This window comes from Eleginops maclovinus, chromosome 14 (assembly GCF_036324505.1).
Source record: "Eleginops maclovinus isolate JMC-PN-2008 ecotype Puerto Natales chromosome 14, JC_Emac_rtc_rv5, whole genome shotgun sequence".
In the NCBI taxonomy this organism is placed as follows: Eukaryota; Metazoa; Chordata; class Actinopteri; order Perciformes; family Eleginopidae; genus Eleginops; species Eleginops maclovinus.
This window is the reverse complement of record NC_086362.1, coordinates 1,646,367-1,664,453: the sequence shown is the minus strand read 5'-3', so window position 1 is coordinate 1,664,453 and position 18,087 is coordinate 1,646,367. Positions and strand designations below refer to the sequence as shown.

The 18,087-nt window shown below is 42.9% G+C and overlaps 1 protein-coding gene across 1 annotated transcript; it reads right to left on the bottom strand.

Annotated features, from left to right (window-relative positions):
* Positions 1–1,938: 1,938 nt before the first annotated feature.
* Positions 1,939–16,029, bottom strand: LOC134876158 (serine/threonine-protein kinase DCLK2-like). Its single transcript, XM_063901046.1, is given in 17 exon segments — positions 1,939–4,918; positions 5,002–5,082; positions 5,167–5,263; positions 5,739–5,816; positions 5,926–6,059; positions 6,309–6,455; positions 6,636–6,755; positions 6,851–6,908; positions 7,248–7,353; positions 7,467–7,539; positions 7,667–7,687; positions 7,689–7,744; positions 7,838–7,969; positions 8,102–8,231; positions 11,418–11,809; positions 14,139–15,052; positions 15,839–16,029. Coding segments are annotated over 16 exon segments (2,193 nt in total). The 5' UTR covers positions 14,572–15,052; positions 15,839–16,029; the 3' UTR covers positions 1,939–4,783.
* Between the last annotated feature and the right edge of the window lie 2,058 nt (positions 16,030–18,087).

Here is an 18,087-nt window from a genome sequence, read left to right as displayed (position 1 = left end):
CACAGCAAACCAATCAGAGCAGACTGGGCTCTGGTTCAAAGAGCTTTAACAAAGAGCTTTTTGGACATAAAAGTATGGAGACACGTCCCAGTAGAGACCCTAAATGTCCTCTTTAAGTTTTCCACATATCAGGACAGCAAGACACACACACACTTGAGGTTTAACATGATGCCTCGGCACCAGTTTTTATTTTCACAGTTGAATTCATCGTTTCTCCACAATCTGGGTTTCTATTTTCCGTGAATGCCCTCACCCTGATCCCACAAACACACGTTTCATATCAACACACGTTACACATCACCGTTTAAACATCTCCTTCCACTGCAACACGGGACTACTTTTCCTAAAGTCTTCTCACACACCAAAAAGAAATAACACGTTAGTTATTACAACTTCACATTTGTCCTCATTTGGAGTATCCCTTTAGGAAAACCAGCCCCGTTTAGGTTTGAAATCCTAACTTGTCTACTGCAATTCATTGAAAAATCAGTTCTCTTTAAAATGAGGCATGATGTGAAATGATCGCGTGCGCACACACACACACACTCACACACACACCACACACACACACACACTCTGCATTTGATTGAAGCACACTCAAAGGATCAAATACCTGCAGCAGTCCCCCCCCCCCCCCCCCCCCCCGGGTCAAAACACCCTGAAATACATCAGTTTATGCTTTAAACGGAAATGGAAATAGATGGATAGTCTCTGAAATGATTAATTAATGGATGCTGCATTCAGGTGCCAGTTAAGACAATTGGAAATATTGGCTGATCTTTTATTTTTACTTTTGCCCACAGTAAATTGAATAATAAAACGTAATACAGTAGATTCTGATTTCCCAGAATCATTGCAACCTGGATAATAAACAAAAATGTCACTAAGATATGCACAATTATTTTTACGGCACTTGAACGCAGCACAAAACGGGAACAAACATATTTTCGTCAAGATTTCTTAAAACAATATTTGCATGCTGCGTTCAAAGACCTTCGTTTAGTAATTTGCTGCAAGGTTGCATACATTTTCTTACCATTTTTAAACAGAGTTTTGGAAACACTTCGGGAAATCTTTGTCTTGGGAATGAGCGCTGCATGTAAGAAAATACAACAGCATAAGAAGTCGTATTTCATTGACATAAAGGGATGTTTTAACACCATTTTCTGCAAGAAATCCAACAATCGTATTTTTAGAAGTGCAGAACAGAGCGCGTCGTCCCGGGGGCTGCAGTGCATCATCAGAAGGCTCCTCATGGTTTGGTTCAAAGCAAAGAGACATGAATTAAGACTAAAGGGTTCATCGCAGGCAGAGAAGGTGGAGGCCGAGCCGCTGATTAACAGAAGTGAAGTATTTTTAGTTCTAAGTACTCACAAATATATATACACAAGCCCACGGCTCTGTTGTGATTGGTCAACCGCTCAGAGATGACCCGCCCCTTAGCCAATCACTTGACCTACGAATGCTAGCCTTTCCGTAGTGTTGTCTTGAACATTGAATACCTCGCTAGCGTCCCAAAATAAGGTCATTATTCATTACTGTCATTAGCATAACGCTCTGTTCTGTGATTTGGTGTTTAATACATATTGAAAGGCATTAATTCGGGACTGAAACTGACATTTTTTATACAAATTTGACCGAAAAAGATATAATTCGTGATCTAATCTTAGTTTTTGTTATTTTTCGTGGCTTTAAGTGACAGACGTCCTTCCAAACTCTGAATCAGCGGCTGTGGCCCATAAGGTCAAGGCCATGGAAATGTCGTACTAAGGGCAAGGTCACGGTAAGGTCACAGCACTGCATCGAGTCGACGCGTTTATCCCGAAAAAAATACCAATCATTTCAAGTCTTTGAAGCAGACGTACCATTCAAACATTCACACACTTATTTACACACACACACACACACACACACACACACACACACACACACACACACACACACACACACACACACACACACACACACACCTTTCTCTCCCTCAACAGACAGAATGACGGATGTGTGGATGGATGATTGACATTACAACCATATAAGGAAGGAGCTCCATCCCATAACGCCATGACATTCCGCTGTTGCCGGGCGACGGTTGCTACGAGATGGACTTCACAGGTAGGAACTCTTTCATTACGGTTGGTCAGCAGCCCTCAGAAAACCTTGATTTTCTAGGAGATAAAATACTTTTTTTCAAAGGTTTTTTTCCACAGAAGTTTTCAGGGACTCTCGCATAAATAAAAGGATTAATAAAGATAATAAATTTACACAATTAGAAGTTAATTTGCTCCATTAATGATGGCAATTTGGGTAAAAAAGCAGGAAATGTAAGTATTCAAAGCAGAAATTGTTAACTGTGAGTTAATATAGTATATTTAATGATATACTATTACGTTATTAAATATAAATGCTATTGTCGAACTGTCAGATCTTCATATTTATTCAGATTTCTGTCATTTAAGACAAAGAAAAGACACTTTTAAAAGCAGAAATCTGGAAATATTAGGCAATACTTGGCACAGAAATACCCAAACCCCCAGTAATTAATATTTGGTCAATTAAAATTAATTTGGAAATGCTATTCAAGGTTTTGTTGGTAGATTTATTTTGTGTTTTATAAGATTTTACTTAAAATTTGACTGAAATAAAGCCTTCCAAAGCTCGTAATGGAGTGAAAAGTACCATATCCCCTCTGAAATGCAGCAGAAGTATCACATTATGATAGGTAAAGTACTTCCACAACATCCCACTGTGTACACACTATTTTCGGGGTAAAAACAAGGGTTTCTTCGGGTTGCTGACACACGTTAATGGTGAGTTTCTTCTCATTGTAGTATTTTATTTTTTCAGAACTGCTACGGTTTCCCTACTTCAACACTGACTCACACAGACACCGACAGACAGAGAGTATTTACAGTATCTACAACACGTTTACCCTCCCATCGCTGCAGGAGGGAGGAGCCGTCAAACTGCAGCTCAACACCTTTAAAAGGTCGGTGATTATTTTTTTAAATGTGAGGTTCAGAAGTCTCAGTTATTCTGAGTACAGTACGAAGACTTGGGATGAGAGAGGAGTTCATGTAGACGAGGCTCCTTGTTTTTAGGGTTTCTTTCTTGTTCTTTCCCCAAAAAACATCCTTTAACTAACTTTTATTGGAAGAATCTTTACAACCATAAACCAAGGGTACATTTTTCCATAAAAAAAACGTTTTTAATAAATATTGGGGGAATCTTTGGGGAAAAGCAGCACAATTTGCCAATTTATAGTGTATTAATTAAACCAATGAACTTAACAGCAATAATATGTGACCCTTAGACGTTCTGCTTCAGTCTTTTGGCTGAGATCTTCCATTAAACTAATCGTCCAATTATCAAGACTGAATAATCCGTAGAAACAATGAGCCTCATCTTGTCTCTACAGCCAGTGAAGGATGCCAGGGTCTGAAGGATGGAACCTATCTAAGGTGAGGGCTGAGATTTAGGGTACTATCAGCAGCGTAAACAGGCACAGTACTCAGAGACCTTCTCGGGTTTGCAGGAGGGGTGAGAATCGTCCTTCAGGTCGGGTAAAGGCAGGATAAATGGGACGTTTCCCAGAAGAAATGGAAGACATCCTGGTCGATTTAATCCCTCTGGAGGTGAGGGTAATGGGTCCAGTCCCAAGAGACACTGGGTATTGAAACAGGAAGTGTCCCAAGTGGATACGGTTTGATCCTCCAAGTACCCGTTAGTGTCCAGATAGAAGGAAACAGGCCCCTATTTCTTGATGGAGAATAAATACTTTCCAGTTCAGCAGCAGAGACGTGTTGAAGTCTTCAGGATTACCAGCTCTACACCAGAGGCTGTTTCCAGAAGATGGATACGAAATCAATACCTTGGTTTTGTTTCCAGTGAAGCAAACGATATGCGTCCCAGACGATTGGTGAAGAACCGGTTGATCGTGGAACGTCTTCAGAGATACTTGAGCAGGAAACACATTTGGTTTAAGGTGAACAAACAGGAGGACTTCTAGACCAAGGGTTCAGGAGTTTGATTGGTTTCCATGACATAAATGATTGGGGAAACTGGTTCATTATTACATTTAAAGAAGGATTTCCCAGTAGAAGAAACGGGGAGAGGTTCTAGTCCACATTTAAGGGTAATGGGACAAGTTCTAGACCCTATTTGTGGAAAATGCTCTGGTTTTCTGAAACATTCATGACTAGAAATGGGGATGTTTTGGGGATTTCTAGTTCAGAAGTAGGAGAAGTCATTGGGAGCCCAGTAGGGGTAAAGAGACCCGATCCTACACTGGTGGTGGTGGGCTGGTTTGTATTCCAAAACAAGGGCTTTTTAGGACGATTCTTTTTTGGAAATCCTCTGGTTTGCTGGAAGATTCTTGACCGGAATTGGGAATCTTTTGGGGGTTTCCAGTCAAAGAAACAGGGAGTTGTTCTAGTTCAGATTAAAGAGAACTCCTTGGGTTTCCAGTAGCAAAAACTGGGTCTACCATAGACCATTGATGTCTGATGAGTCTTCCAGAAGAAAGGACTCCTTTAGTTTCCAAAAATGGATGATTTATAGACCAGATTTGTTGGAAATCCTCTGGTTTCCTGGACAAGTCTTGACCAGAAGTGGGAAACTTATTGGGTTTCCAGTAGAAGAAATGGTTGACTTGTTCCAGTTCAGATTGAAGAGAACTCATTGGGTTTCCAGTAGGGGTAAACTGGTCCCTATCCTAGACCATTGATGGCTTGTGAGTCTTCCAGAGGATAAAACTCCAAACTCCCGTCAATGAAGTGATGTGTTTTCAGACCATAGGTGAGGGAATTTGTTTGGTTTCCAGTATGGGGGATCCCTGCTCTGGTTCCAGTGGCTCCGGTGCGTCTCCACTGGTCTGCTCCTCAGCGCTGCTCACAGTGTGGGAGTCTGCAGGAGACTCGTCCTGAAAACACATCGACACCAGGTTCAGTCTGACAGCTCAGTAAGATATTAAACTCAAACTACATATTTATATCCCACTCTCACCGTCACCCAGGGGTGAGACAGGACTTCCTCTGCGGTGAAGCGAGTGTCCACGTTCACCTGCAGCATCTGACTGATCAGCATCTGAGGAACAGGTCATGTGACAGTCAGCAGCACGCAGTGAAAACACACAGCAGTCGGTCTTTAATCCGTCTGAGTGATCCCTACCTTGGCTGGGAGGCTGATGCCGTCCCAGTCCGGAGACGGGAACTCCAGCTTCCCCAGGAGGATCTGATCGAACAGCTCCTCCTGCACGTTGTTCTCACTGAGGAGCGGAAAATAACATTGTGTTTTATTTAATATTATATGAAGGTTAAATTCTGGGGGAAAGCTAACAAAAAGGTACCTATTTTAAACAAAATAACTGTAAGTTGTTGTAATGAATTTGTCTTGAAGTTTTAGGGCTGGATGATATGGATTATCACAATATTTTTGACCAAATACTTAGATTTTTTAAAGATATTATAGGGTTGACTGTAAGTGCTTTTAGAACATATTTAGACACTGATATTTTGTTTTAATCATCATCAGAAATGTGGAAAAAATGACATAATCCCACTGTAATTCAGCTTCAAAAAACAGACCACAGACGTGATAGGCTAAGGGGGCGGGACATCTCTAAGCAGTTGACCAATCACAACAGAGCCAGCCAGCTAACCAATCAGAGCAGACTGGGCATTGAACATTTCAATCACAGGGATAAATATCCTACAAATTGACCAAACTTTATTTAAACCGACCTTCTGAAAGGAGGGAATCCACACAGCAGGATGTAGGTGATGACCCCCGCTGCCCAGATATCCACCTTCAGACCGTAACTACACACACACACACACGAGGTGATATTTAATACATGTATAAACCTTTATCTCCACACACTGAACACACACTGAACACACACTGAACACACACTGACGTCTGTCTCACCCGGTCTCTGCGATGATCTCCGGAGCGACGTACGTCGGCGTCCCGCACACCGTGTACAGCGGCCCCTCCACCACCGTCGCCAACCCGAAGTCCCCGAGCTTCAGGGACTTAGTGCCATCTGGGTACTCACACACCTGAGGCACACACACACACACACACACACACACTGTAAATACCCACACACTACTCCTTTAAACACACAGTGACGCTGAAGCAGATAAACAAGACATGTTTTACTCGCAAGTTACTGTCTCTAATGCTCAACTATAGTGTGTGTGTGTGTGTGTGTGTGTGTGTGTGTGTGTGTGTGTGTGTGTGTGTGTGTGTGTGTGTGTGTGTGTGTGTGTGTGTGTGTGTGTGTGTGTGTGTGTGTGTGTGTGTACCAGCAGGTTCTCTGGCTTGATGTCCCGGTGCACGATGTTCATGCGGTGCAGGTACTTGACGGCTCCGGAGAGGTTGAACACCATGGCGCTGGAGTCCCGCTCGCTGTACTTAGTGGAGGAGGTGATGGCGTCGAACAGATCCCCGCCCTGAGAGAGAGGAGCTATCATCACTGAAATAACACCACCGCTAAGCTAAGGGCGGCTAACGTACGGCTATAAAGGAGATACAGCACGGTCACATCGCTTCACGTCACCAATTCCTGGGTTTTAGGACTCATTCCTGCACCAGTCTATTCCCTAAAGGGAAACAGGAAGTAGAAGACGTACCTTGACGAGCTCCATGACGAGGAACAGCTGACTCGGCGTTTCGTCCACCTCTATTAACTCGATGATGCTCGGATGGCGAACCCGCCGCAACACGGCCACCTCGTTCTCTATCAGGTGCTCCTACACACACAAACACACACAGTAATATCCATTTCAGACTAAACTACAACAAAAGACCAAATAATTTCAAACATAGGAATAGAAACGAGCGTCACCTTCCCACAGCAGCGAGCTTTATCGATGATCTTCAGAGCATACTCCTGTCCCGTCGCCCTGAGAATCCAAACGGACTTTAACTGTAAGTCTATCAACTTTGAAAGATATTATATCTTCACTAAAGTGACTCGTTACTCTTTACTTCATTTTGATGTTTTGTGAGTTGGAATCAAGTGATTTGTTGATAAAAAACATGGACTATTAAAAAATTCCCATTTACAAAACCTGCAGAACTGCACCGCTGAATCTCTCGTGAACGTCTTGGTTTTTTTAAGTTGTTTCTCTGGATTTTATTTTGAAATGATTTCTTTGTCCTTATTGTTTTGAGTCTTTATACTTACTTAAAAAGCCATGGCTGTGTACAACATAATGCATGTTCTTAAATGCCCCTCTCACCTCTCCACACACTCCTTCACCACGGCGAAGTTCCCGTCCCCGATCACCTTCCCAACTTTGTACTTGTCGTTGATCATGGAGGAGGAAACGGAGCGATTACCGTTCACTGTGAGGAGGAGGAGGAGGAGGAGGAGGAGGAGGCGGGGGCATTCAGTCTTTAAACACTTATTGATTGTATAAAAATCAATCAAACACACACACTCAGATACACACACACACCTTCCACAGGGGTGTCCTCGGGCTGCTCAGATTCCCCGTTTACGTCTGTGGAGGAGGCACGACGAGGAGAGACCTGAGGAGGGACATGAAGAAGATTTAGGGATCCTTTTGTTTAAAATCAAAGTGCAGCAGAGAGTGTATTCTATAGTTTAGAAGTCTAAAAATGTATAAGGTAACACCAATTAATAATAAATAATGACCTTGAGGCTGCGGCGGGACCCCAGGGCTGGTGGGGGAGTGGCTTGTCCTGGAAGATCTCCCACCTGACGCCTCATTGGCTACGCACGAGAGGAGGAAGTATCTGATTGGTTAACATAATCTTTAATAAATAAAAGCATCATTTTAGGGTTTATTAGAGCAGTGGTTCCTACCTGAGCCTGGAGACTTGGCCCTGGGGAGGCCTCCTCTGGGGGGGGTCTTTGTGGAGAAGCCCGAGCTGCTAGGGGTCTTGGGAGTTGTAGTTTTTGGAGGAGGGGCGGGACGAGATGCCTTTGATTTGCACTCTGGGGAGGAACAGTGTCATTAAAAGTATGAAGTAAAGTGTGTGTGTGTGTGTGTGTGTGTGTGTGTGTGTGTGTGTGTGTGTGTGTGTGTGTGTGTGTGTGTGTGTGTGTGTGTGTGTGTGTTTGTCCCACCATTGACAAAGGCCGGTGTTTTGCTGCTGCAGTGTGTGAGCACGAAGTCGTCCTGAGCGTAGCGAAACTTCTCCGGCCCACAGGCCATGAACACATCGTCATCCCCGAAGAAGTCCTGCAGACAGGTCAGCTGCACACACACACACACACACACACACATACACATTTAGTACATGTGACATTAACTTTCTCCTCCATCTCTCCCTTTATTCTGTCCTTCACACCTCACCTCTCACATTTTTCTCACAGTGTGTATGCATGAACTGTGTGTGTGTGTGTGTGTGTGTGTGTGTGTGTGTGTGTGTGTGTGTGTGTGTGTGTGTGTGTGTGTGTGTGTGTGTGTGTGTGTGTGTGTGTGTGTGTGTGTGTGTGTGTGTGTGTGTGTGTGCTGTGAGAAGCAAGAAGGAGGTTGTAACTGGATGGCTGGTTGCCATGGTAATTACACTGAATGCAATGTCTGTGTGTGTGTGTGTCCTCCCTTCGTCCTTTCAGTTTGTGCAGCCACTTCAAGCAGCGAGACAGAAACCCCATCACACACACACACACACACACACACACACACACACACACTCACACACAGACAGACAGACATAGTTTCATTCAGACTGACTGAGTCTGAAAGCCGTCAGAGGAAGACAGAGAATAAAAGCCCTCGTTATGAAGCACTGCCTTCAAAATAAAAGTCTTCATTTAAAGTACACCAGTTTTTTTTCACAGAAAATTAATTTATACCATAATTAAATATTTAAAGGTTTGAAAGATAACATTTTAGTTCATGCAACAAGGTTTGTTTTTTTTAAATCCCAAAAATATAGTTGTAATGTTATGGATGCTTTTATTTTGAAGGCAGCTAACATTGCTTTCACTTTTTCAAGGCCGATTACACAGCAACATCTGACATATGCAAACAGGATTATTGTGTATTTTTGTGTGTGTGTGTGTGTGTGTGTGTGTGTGTGTGTGTGTGTGTGTGTGTGTGTGTGTGTGTGTGTGTGTGTGTGTGTGTGTGTGTGTGTGTGTTTTAATCTGCAATGCGTTCACTGCAACATCCTGAAACCAGTCATACCGACGCCCCAACAGGCTCTCCCTCAGCTCAACACCATCATTGTGTCACAGTCGACAACCTTATCTGTAACTTCAAAGAGTGTGTGTGTGTCAGTGTTGTGCGTGAACGAGTTCAAAAGAACGCGTTCATTGAACACGCTCATTTTTTCGTGAACGTTGAACTGAACGCAACACATTTTTCAATAAAGAACTTGAACGTGAATTAGTTCACATTATGTGTCATGAACGGCAGACATCACTGTAAATGAACGTTGGCATTTGTTTTCCATTGAAAACTGTGTGACATCTGTTTTCTCTTTTGAAACGCAACGAGAGAGAAAGTTCCTCCCTCCTGTAGGTGGCGCTTAAATCATGTATCAACGCAGAGATAGTTTTGGCACTGTATGCGCAATGCATTGCGGGCAACGTAGTGTCCGGCTGAGAATAGTTGAGTTGAATAGTTGAAACGTACTGGCTTCCGCACAACGTTACCCATGATGAATTGCAGCAGAGCGGCTTAGGCATAGCAACGCCGAGAGCGCGGAGGGCTGGAGGCTCGAGAGAGAGAGAGAGAGAGAGAGAGAGAGAGAGAGAGAGAGAGAGAGAGAGAGAGAGAGAGAGAGAGAGAGAGAGAGAGAGAGAGAGAGAGAGAGAGAGAGAGAGAGAGAGAGAGAGAGAGAGAGAGAGAGAGAGAGAGAGAGAGAGAGAGAGAGAGAGAGAGAGAGAGAGAGAGAGAGAGAGAGAGAGAGAGAGAGAGAGAGAGAGAGAGAGAGAGAGAGAGAGAGAGAGAGAGAGAGAGAGAGAGAGAGAGAGAGAGAGAGAGAGAGAGAGAGAGAGAGAGAGAGAGAGAGAGAGAGAGAGAGAGAGAGAGAGAGAGAGAGAGAGAGAGAGAGAGAGAGAGAGAGAGAGAGAGAGAGAGAGAGAGAGAGAGAGAGAGAGAGAGAGACACCAATGACGAGAGTGAGAGAAAGCGCTGCGATTTAAAAAAAACCAAAACAAGATGGCTAGTGGAAGTGATGGCACGGAGACGGACTCCGATTCTCCTCACGAACATTTAAAACAATTTTACACTCTTGCAAACCAAGACCCCGACGGCAAAACTCTTTCCTTCCTGTGTAAGATGTGTCCACCTGCGCAGCAAAAACAAGTTAGGACATCGACAACGTCCTTCTCGAATTTGAAACGGCACATTGAATTAAAACATCCATCCAGTGTGAATGCAATTCAAGAGTTTTGCTCATTTCATACACACACATAGGTATATATAATATCATATATATCAAATCATATATTCATATTTCCTATTATATATTCTTTATTTAATTGAATGCTAGTAGATTTCATTGCACTAAGTATAGAACTGGTCTATCTTGTCTGTATTGCTACAAGTTTCAGCACCTGTTAAGAAACCAACAATAGCAGTGTTATGAGCAAATGTCTACAATGAACAGTTTCAAAGAACGTATAGTGATTTCTAGCTCGTAGTGTGAAAAAAAGTATTTATTTGAATATCTCACGAAAAAAGTGAAATGAACTGAACTTTGAACTAGTTCAGAATTAAAATTGTGAACTTTGAACGTGAACTGTTCACTTTGAGCATGTATGAACTGAACTTGAACTAGTTCAGAAAAGCTGTGAACTGGCACAACACTGGTGTGTGTGTGTGGGTGTGTGTGTGGATGTTTAAATCCACAGTCCTTAACTCGCACAAAAGAGTTTCAGAGTGGTAAAAATGAACTTTAGCTGACTGTCTCGGCTTCACGGCTTTAAGGAGACGTTTCACTAAAAGTATGGAAAAATAATCTTCAAAAGAGACTGAACTCAGAGTCCTCACACTTCAAGAGGACTAACATCTTAAACACACTCCTTTTATACAGAAATCTTTCAGATATTTACAGATAATCCAGCAGGAACTTTCCAAAAAGTGAACTTGTATGTAATTTATTTCCCTTTCTTTAGCTACAGATATTGACACCAAATATCTTGATTGTCAATTAAAGTAACATCCTCAATTAGAGAGGCCATATTCTACTGTTTGCGGTGTTCCTGTAGGGTGTTCTATAGGTTTTAGTGCATGTAAATGGTCTGCAGAGGCTAAAATCCCTGTGTTCCCTCCAGAGGGGACAGAGAGCCTGTGAATGATGGGCTAAGGGGCGGGACATCTCTAAGTGGTTGACCAATCACAGAGCCGGGCAGCTATGATTGTTTGAAGAGCTTTACCCTGCTTTTTAATCCAGATTTTCCCAGTTTTCCCAGCATAGGGTCCCCTCACCTGCTTCCCGTCCAGCGTGTAGAGCCTCTTCACGGCCCCCGAGTCGAGCTTGATGGCCTCGGTGATGTCGGCGAGCACCTGGTTGAAGCTGTGTGCCGTCTTCTTGTTCAGCAGGATCCTCACGGCCTTCCGAGGCTTCACTCCGCTGCGGATCACCGTCACCAGCTTGGGCTTGATGAAGTCTTTGCTCTCGCGGCCCTCCCGGCCCTCGGGTCGCTCCCTGGGGGGGCCGGCGGGGCTCGCTGAAACCCCCGCGGACGCCGTGGCGGGCCGGCCGCTGGCGCTCGCGGCTCCCGGTCCTGTGGCGGCGCCCGGCTTCCAGCTCGGGACGGAGATCTTGGTGTAGTCCACTTTACGGTATGGCTCGTTGGAGGCGCAGACGTAGCACTCACCTGAGGGACGGAAGAGGAAGTTTATATTACTGCATGAACTAACAAAGGCTGTAAAGAAGGGGGATGAATAAAATAAATATTCACGAAATTACAGGAAACAAACAATTGCAAGACATTTTTTCAAAAGGAGGTAAAATTTGCAATAAATATTGTAAAAAAATTACAAATTTTAACAAATAAGCAAAAACAGTATTCAAAAGACACCGTCAACAGAAGAGGTAAAAAATAAAACAAATGAATTAATTATCTAAAATAATAACCTCAAAAAGTCAAATTAGTTTAAAAATAGCCACCAGAATATTGTTTTTAATTGCAATTAATAAAACTAAATGTATAAATTAAGTTAACAAAAAGACGACACAATTTGCACTAAGAATCCAGATCAACAGACTCTGCCCGGCCAACAACAAGGTCACACACTCTGATATCCGTTGGACCGCCTTCAGCTTCACGGCACGCCTTCTCTGTGGCATCGTTTCCACGAGCTTCTGCAACGTCTCAACATTTATTTCTGTCCTGCTTTTATTTTTGATCTTGTATTGATGACGGGAGATTCGGACCACTGATCAAAGTCTCCTCCAGCACATCCCAAAGATCCTCAATGGGGTTCAGGTCTGGACTCTGTGGGGGCCGATCCATGTGTGAAATGAGGTCTCATGCTCCCTGAACCACTCCTTCACAATCTGAGCCCGATGGATCCTGGCATTGTCCTCTTGGAACATGCCCGCTCCATCAGGGGAGAAGAGATCCATGGATGGAATAACCTGGTCCTTCAGTATATTCAGGGAGTCAGCTGACCTCATTCTTTGGGTTTCTGAACCTAGAACGGACCAACTGCAGCAACCCAAGTTCATAGCACTTCCCCCACAGATTGGGGACCTTTTCTTTGGCCGGGCAGTGTTTATTAAAACCATAAATCATTAGACTTGCCCTGCAGCCAATCAGTGCACAGTAACTCGGTCATTTCCTGTTTTACCTTATATGGTTACAACGGCATACCTTCTGTCTGTCGGTCCTCTTTTCACCTCACACTAACCTGTCAGCCTGAGTCACCCTCAAAAACACACCTCTCTCTCTCACACACACACACACACACACACACACACACACACACTCTCTCTCTGCAGGTGATGTGTGTGTGACCTTGTCTCTCTCTGTGCTGACTTTCACTTTGCTATTCAAACCAGCAGGACGGCCCTGCGCTGCGTTTTTATTCAAATACCTGACCGACTGAATAAAGGAAACACCGTCTGTGTCGACCAGAGAGCCAGAACGTGGATACTGGTTCAAAGGCAGAAATGGCAACTCAACCTTAGTTTCATTGTGCCAATTTCTTTCTAGATTACCAATAATAGTAATCCCCCCCCCGATTAGTTGGTTAAATCTATCTAAAAACCCTGCAGGCCTCCGTGTCTTTTCCCCCTTGTTTGCACAGAGAAGTTGACCGGTTTCCACATCCTGCTCTGAGTCTATTAATTCCTTTCTGAGGGAAGCATCTGTCTTTATTACAGCGAGCGGCTTCCTGGCTCTGACGCTCGTTAGAGGACATTACAACCCGTCGCACATCAATAATGATGCTGAGTGCTGTTACTCAGACTCATCATACTTCCTCCAGCTAAAGGGAGCAAAGGCAGTCTGATTTAGATATATGTTTTTTAGTGAATAATTATCAACGGAAACTCTGTCTCTTCTGTTTGTGCACACATCAATAAGTAATGTGAGTGTTTGCCCAACGGAGACGGACAGACAGGAAGTGTAAGGAGGACGGATCAGTCGATAGATCGATGGCGGAAGAGACAAGAAGACATTTATCTCAAATCCAGTTCCTGTTTCTACGTACAACTGCATCTTAATATTTAAAAAAGCACTTATTGTAAATATAATTCCCAGCCCTGAAGCCTCCGCTAACTAGCTTAGCTTAGCATAAAGACTGGAAGCAGCTAGCCGGACTCAAATATATCCAATTAAGCAACAAACTGTGGCTTTTTTGGAAATAACGTGACCCTTTATGAGAGGTGGAATTAAGAGTCTGCTAAGTGATTATTCTTTAGCAAAAAAAAGGCCCTAATTGCTTATTTTACCTTCTTAAATATGGAGAATTTGTACAATTTTACATTAAATTGAAGTGAATTTCTTTGAAAAAATCACCTTGGAAATGTTTACTATTTTTTCAGACAAATTGTCGACCAAAGGAAGCATGTGATCCAGAAGAATAAGAAATAACCATTAGTTGCAACCGCACCCTTGATGTATAAGTAGCGTACAGACAGTGGTTTGGATCTTCTTCTGAACATGTTTCCCACGATACAGATGAGTTTCTGAGTCCTACCTTCCATCAGCTCGTCCATGCTGGTGATCTTCTTCCCGCCATCTATCGTGTAGATCGAGCGCACCCCTTGAGGCAGATGCAAGTTATCCGCCAGAGAGCGCGTTAGCTCCATCAGCAGCGCATCGAAGCTCCTGAACCGGTCGCTGGACACCGCGTACACCAGACCCTTGAAGTACCGGTCTCCGTTGCGATAAAACCGGACCTTTTTGGCCCGTTTCTCCGAAGTGAGCGTCTGCAGGGTCCTGGTTCGGTAGTAGCTGCAATTGGCGCTGTGGGCCGGGCTCGGGACCAGGCTGCTGGCCCGGGAGTTTGGGCCGGACCCCCCGCCTCCACCGGATGTGGAGTCATCTCTCTTGGTTCGGGTGGAGCGTCCTCTGCGAACCTTGTCGCGTTCGTCGAAGTGCTCCAGCTCGAGGGTCTTACTCAAAGACATGGTGAGGGAACTGGACCGGAGCGTTCAAGAGAGTCTCTGCTACATCACACGCATCGTCCAACAACGAAAAACAATTCCTCCTATCTTCAGATCCTGCTTTCTAGCGGCAAGAACAACTTGAGCTTAAGCTTGATGACTTCCTTGTAGACCTTTGCTTGTGCCAGGATATTGTTATAATCCTTTCCAGAGACACGCAGTATTTCTGTTTAGTTTAGCACAGGTTTCTGTAATATCAGTAAAAAGGAAGCAGACTTCGCATCTGTCTGGGGATCAGGTGACCTTTGTAAATCCAGTGGTATCCAACTTCAGTTAATACTCTCCAATGGAAGAATCCTAAAACAGAAGTATTTCATTGATACTTTGATCCAGAGATTTTGAGCTTTGCACCTGGCACAATGTTTTATAGTCCTGGTTATCCTGATGGTTTTTGGGGTTTCTGTCCAAATTACACCCCAAGCCTCCTCTCAACATCCCTCCATCACTGCCACAAAAAAAAAAAGACAATCAAAGGGTTATTGGACAAGATAGACCTGCAACAACCTGCACATTCAGCCTTCAATTATCTCTCAATATATTGAATTTAGCAGCAGTGAAGTCATAATTGCATATAGTGCACCATCAATTTGCAGCATTAATGCACATTATTAATGTTTCCCATTCAATGCAAACATGCAGAATGAGTTGAAAGTGAAATACAACCATCTTGCTTTTAGGAAATTAAATTTCCTGCAAGGCCAGCGTGAGAACTGTCCATTGATTTTCTGCAGTCAATTAAATGTACCTGCAGCAAGAGACAAAGTAGGAGCCTGTGCATCAGATTATAAACCACCTATGAGCTTTGTGTGTTCATCTTTATGTGATGCACGTTTTTACTTTATCCTTCTAGTGCTTATTTGACAAGATAGACCTCTAAATATATATAATAAGAACACTGAACACAAGCTTGCATTTAGGTTTACCATCTGCTTCCCAAAGCTTGTGCGTGCACATTATTAATGTTGTGTATTCAATGCATCATGCAAAACGTGTTTCAAGTGAAGTACAACCATCTTGCTGTAGTGAAATTAAATGTCCTGCAAGGCCAGAGTGAGAATTATCCATTGATTTTCTGCAGGCACATTAAATGCACCTGCAGCCACGAGCGAAACAGAAGCTTGTGCATTAAAATACATAAAACACATCTGAGTCTAAATATGAATTGACTTTCTGCATCTATCCGCCCAAACACCGCTAAACTGAGCTGACACACGGAGAGGGAGGCACCTACCAATAATGCCGTGAAACCGGTTTGTTGCTATGGAGGCTTTCTCTTCCCCCTCCCGGTGATGCGTTCAGGTTCCGGTGGATCTTAACCAGCTACAACCGAGCCGAGCCTGTCCTGCTAACCCAGGGTTCAGGGATGCAGCGGCGCGGGGGCTGGAGACACCGGACCGGGATGCACGGAGACGGACAGCAGCATGGCCGCTGCAGCAGAGGGAGGAGAGACCGGTTGAACTCCCCCTCCCTTCCCAGGCCCTCCCCTCTCCTCCCCGGCTCTACGTGATGACAGACTGCCCCCTCCCTCCCTCTCTCTCTCCCCAGGTCTTTGTCTAGCTCTCTCTCCCTCTCTCTTTTGTCTCTCCCTTAAATTCAGATTCAGTTAAGTTATATTGTCATGACTATTGCAGATAATCAAATCACTAAACATACAATGCTAAAGTCTTGGCCGACATTAAATAATATAATAATAATAAAAACAAACACATCAGGTTATTTATATATGTATATTTGTTTTATTTTGTACCTTTTACTCCACTGCATTACTTTACAGATGTATTTACAAGTTACTTTATCAATTCAGATTGGGCGTAGGAAAACTATTGAAATATGATTTTTTGGTATAGATTAAACCATCCAACATGTTATTTAAGTAACTTAAACCATGGATGGGTTAGCAGATAACTAAATGTGAAGATTTGCTGCTTTTGTTTTAAAATACTTTGAAATATTGATTTTAAAAAACAAAAATCATTACATTTTAAGTAGATTTTCATAAGCCTACTTAAGTACCATTCGCGATGCAGTACTTAATATTTAGTATGTGTACAATGTGGTATTACTTATTTTATAAGTAAAGAATCTGAATCCTATTTCCACCACTGACTTTAATGTAGAATAGATGAAGCTTTAGCCAGGGGATAGTTAGCTTAGCACTCTGGAACAAGGAGGTATAAGCTAATAGTTAAATCCGAAACTCTTAATTTTTCTACTTCTCTTAACTTCTAAACGTACTATTAAGACATATCAAATGTGTTTGATTGAGCTAAAGGAGTTCCATATTATTATCCTTAGTCAGAATGAAATAAATCTTGCTAAATTCATTGATGCTTTGCGCAGGTAACAGCTAATGCTACTTAGCACCCGGCTAGGAGACTGTTGGCTGAGATTAGTTTTAAGAGTGAAACCAAGAGGAAACAGTAAACGTTAGCCAGGAAATCAGGTACATACTTTAAATAAATAATGTATTTGTTGAGCTAAAGGTGCTCCATTGTGTTATCTTTAGTCAGAATATTAAATAAAATACGCTTTGATTATTGATTATTTGCGGAGGTAGCAGCTAAAGCTACTTAGCACCCGGCTATGACACAGTTAGCTTAGCACAGCATAAAGACTGAAACCAGGAGGAAATAGACAGGAAATCAGGTGCTATTTTTATTGAGCCAAAGGAGTCTGCTTTACCATGGCATTTCAACAGTAACAACATCAGTATGAATGATTTTAAAAGATGTATTATGTTAACAAAAGATTGTAAAAACGATTGGGGAAAAACCTAATAAATAAATGATGACAAATGACTATAATGGTTGAAGTAATACATCATTCTCCTCCTTTAGTGCGCTACATTTTTTATGAAGTGGATGTTGAAGACACTGCTTAGGTTACTGTTTTTAAAATATTGGTTAAATATCTTCTATATTAGATTGTTGCAGATATGACGAAATGTTAAATTTGGTTGTGAAATGATTCAGTTTTTAGTCCATTTTAAATACGCCAATAAAAAGCCTGGGAAACAGAATCTAAAAAGCACCATTTGTCCTTTTTGCACTTTTTATTCAACAAAATATAGATATTGTGTATTTTTGACAGTCATCTTAACAGAATTGTATGCTTTCTGTTTTGTGAACACAGCTTACTTGACTTTTTGACCAAAAAGCATACCATCCACGTTTCACCTGAATCCTCTTCTCTGTCTTCTTTGTTATACATCCAGGCTCTTGTTGTGACACATGGAAGAAGAGACCCCACCCTCCCTCAGCCTGTCCAGGGTGGGGGGGGGGGGGGGGGGGGGGGGTGACAGCTGGGTCACAAAGCTGCCAAACAGCCCCACCCTCTACTGTCAAACCAGTCAACCATTCATCCCAACCTGACAAGGTGGGCAATCCTCCATGTTATGTACACATGAACCATCATAGCTTACTATGAAAATATAGATTAAAACCGTACTTCAGAAATCCTTGCTGCTCATAGGGTGTGTTT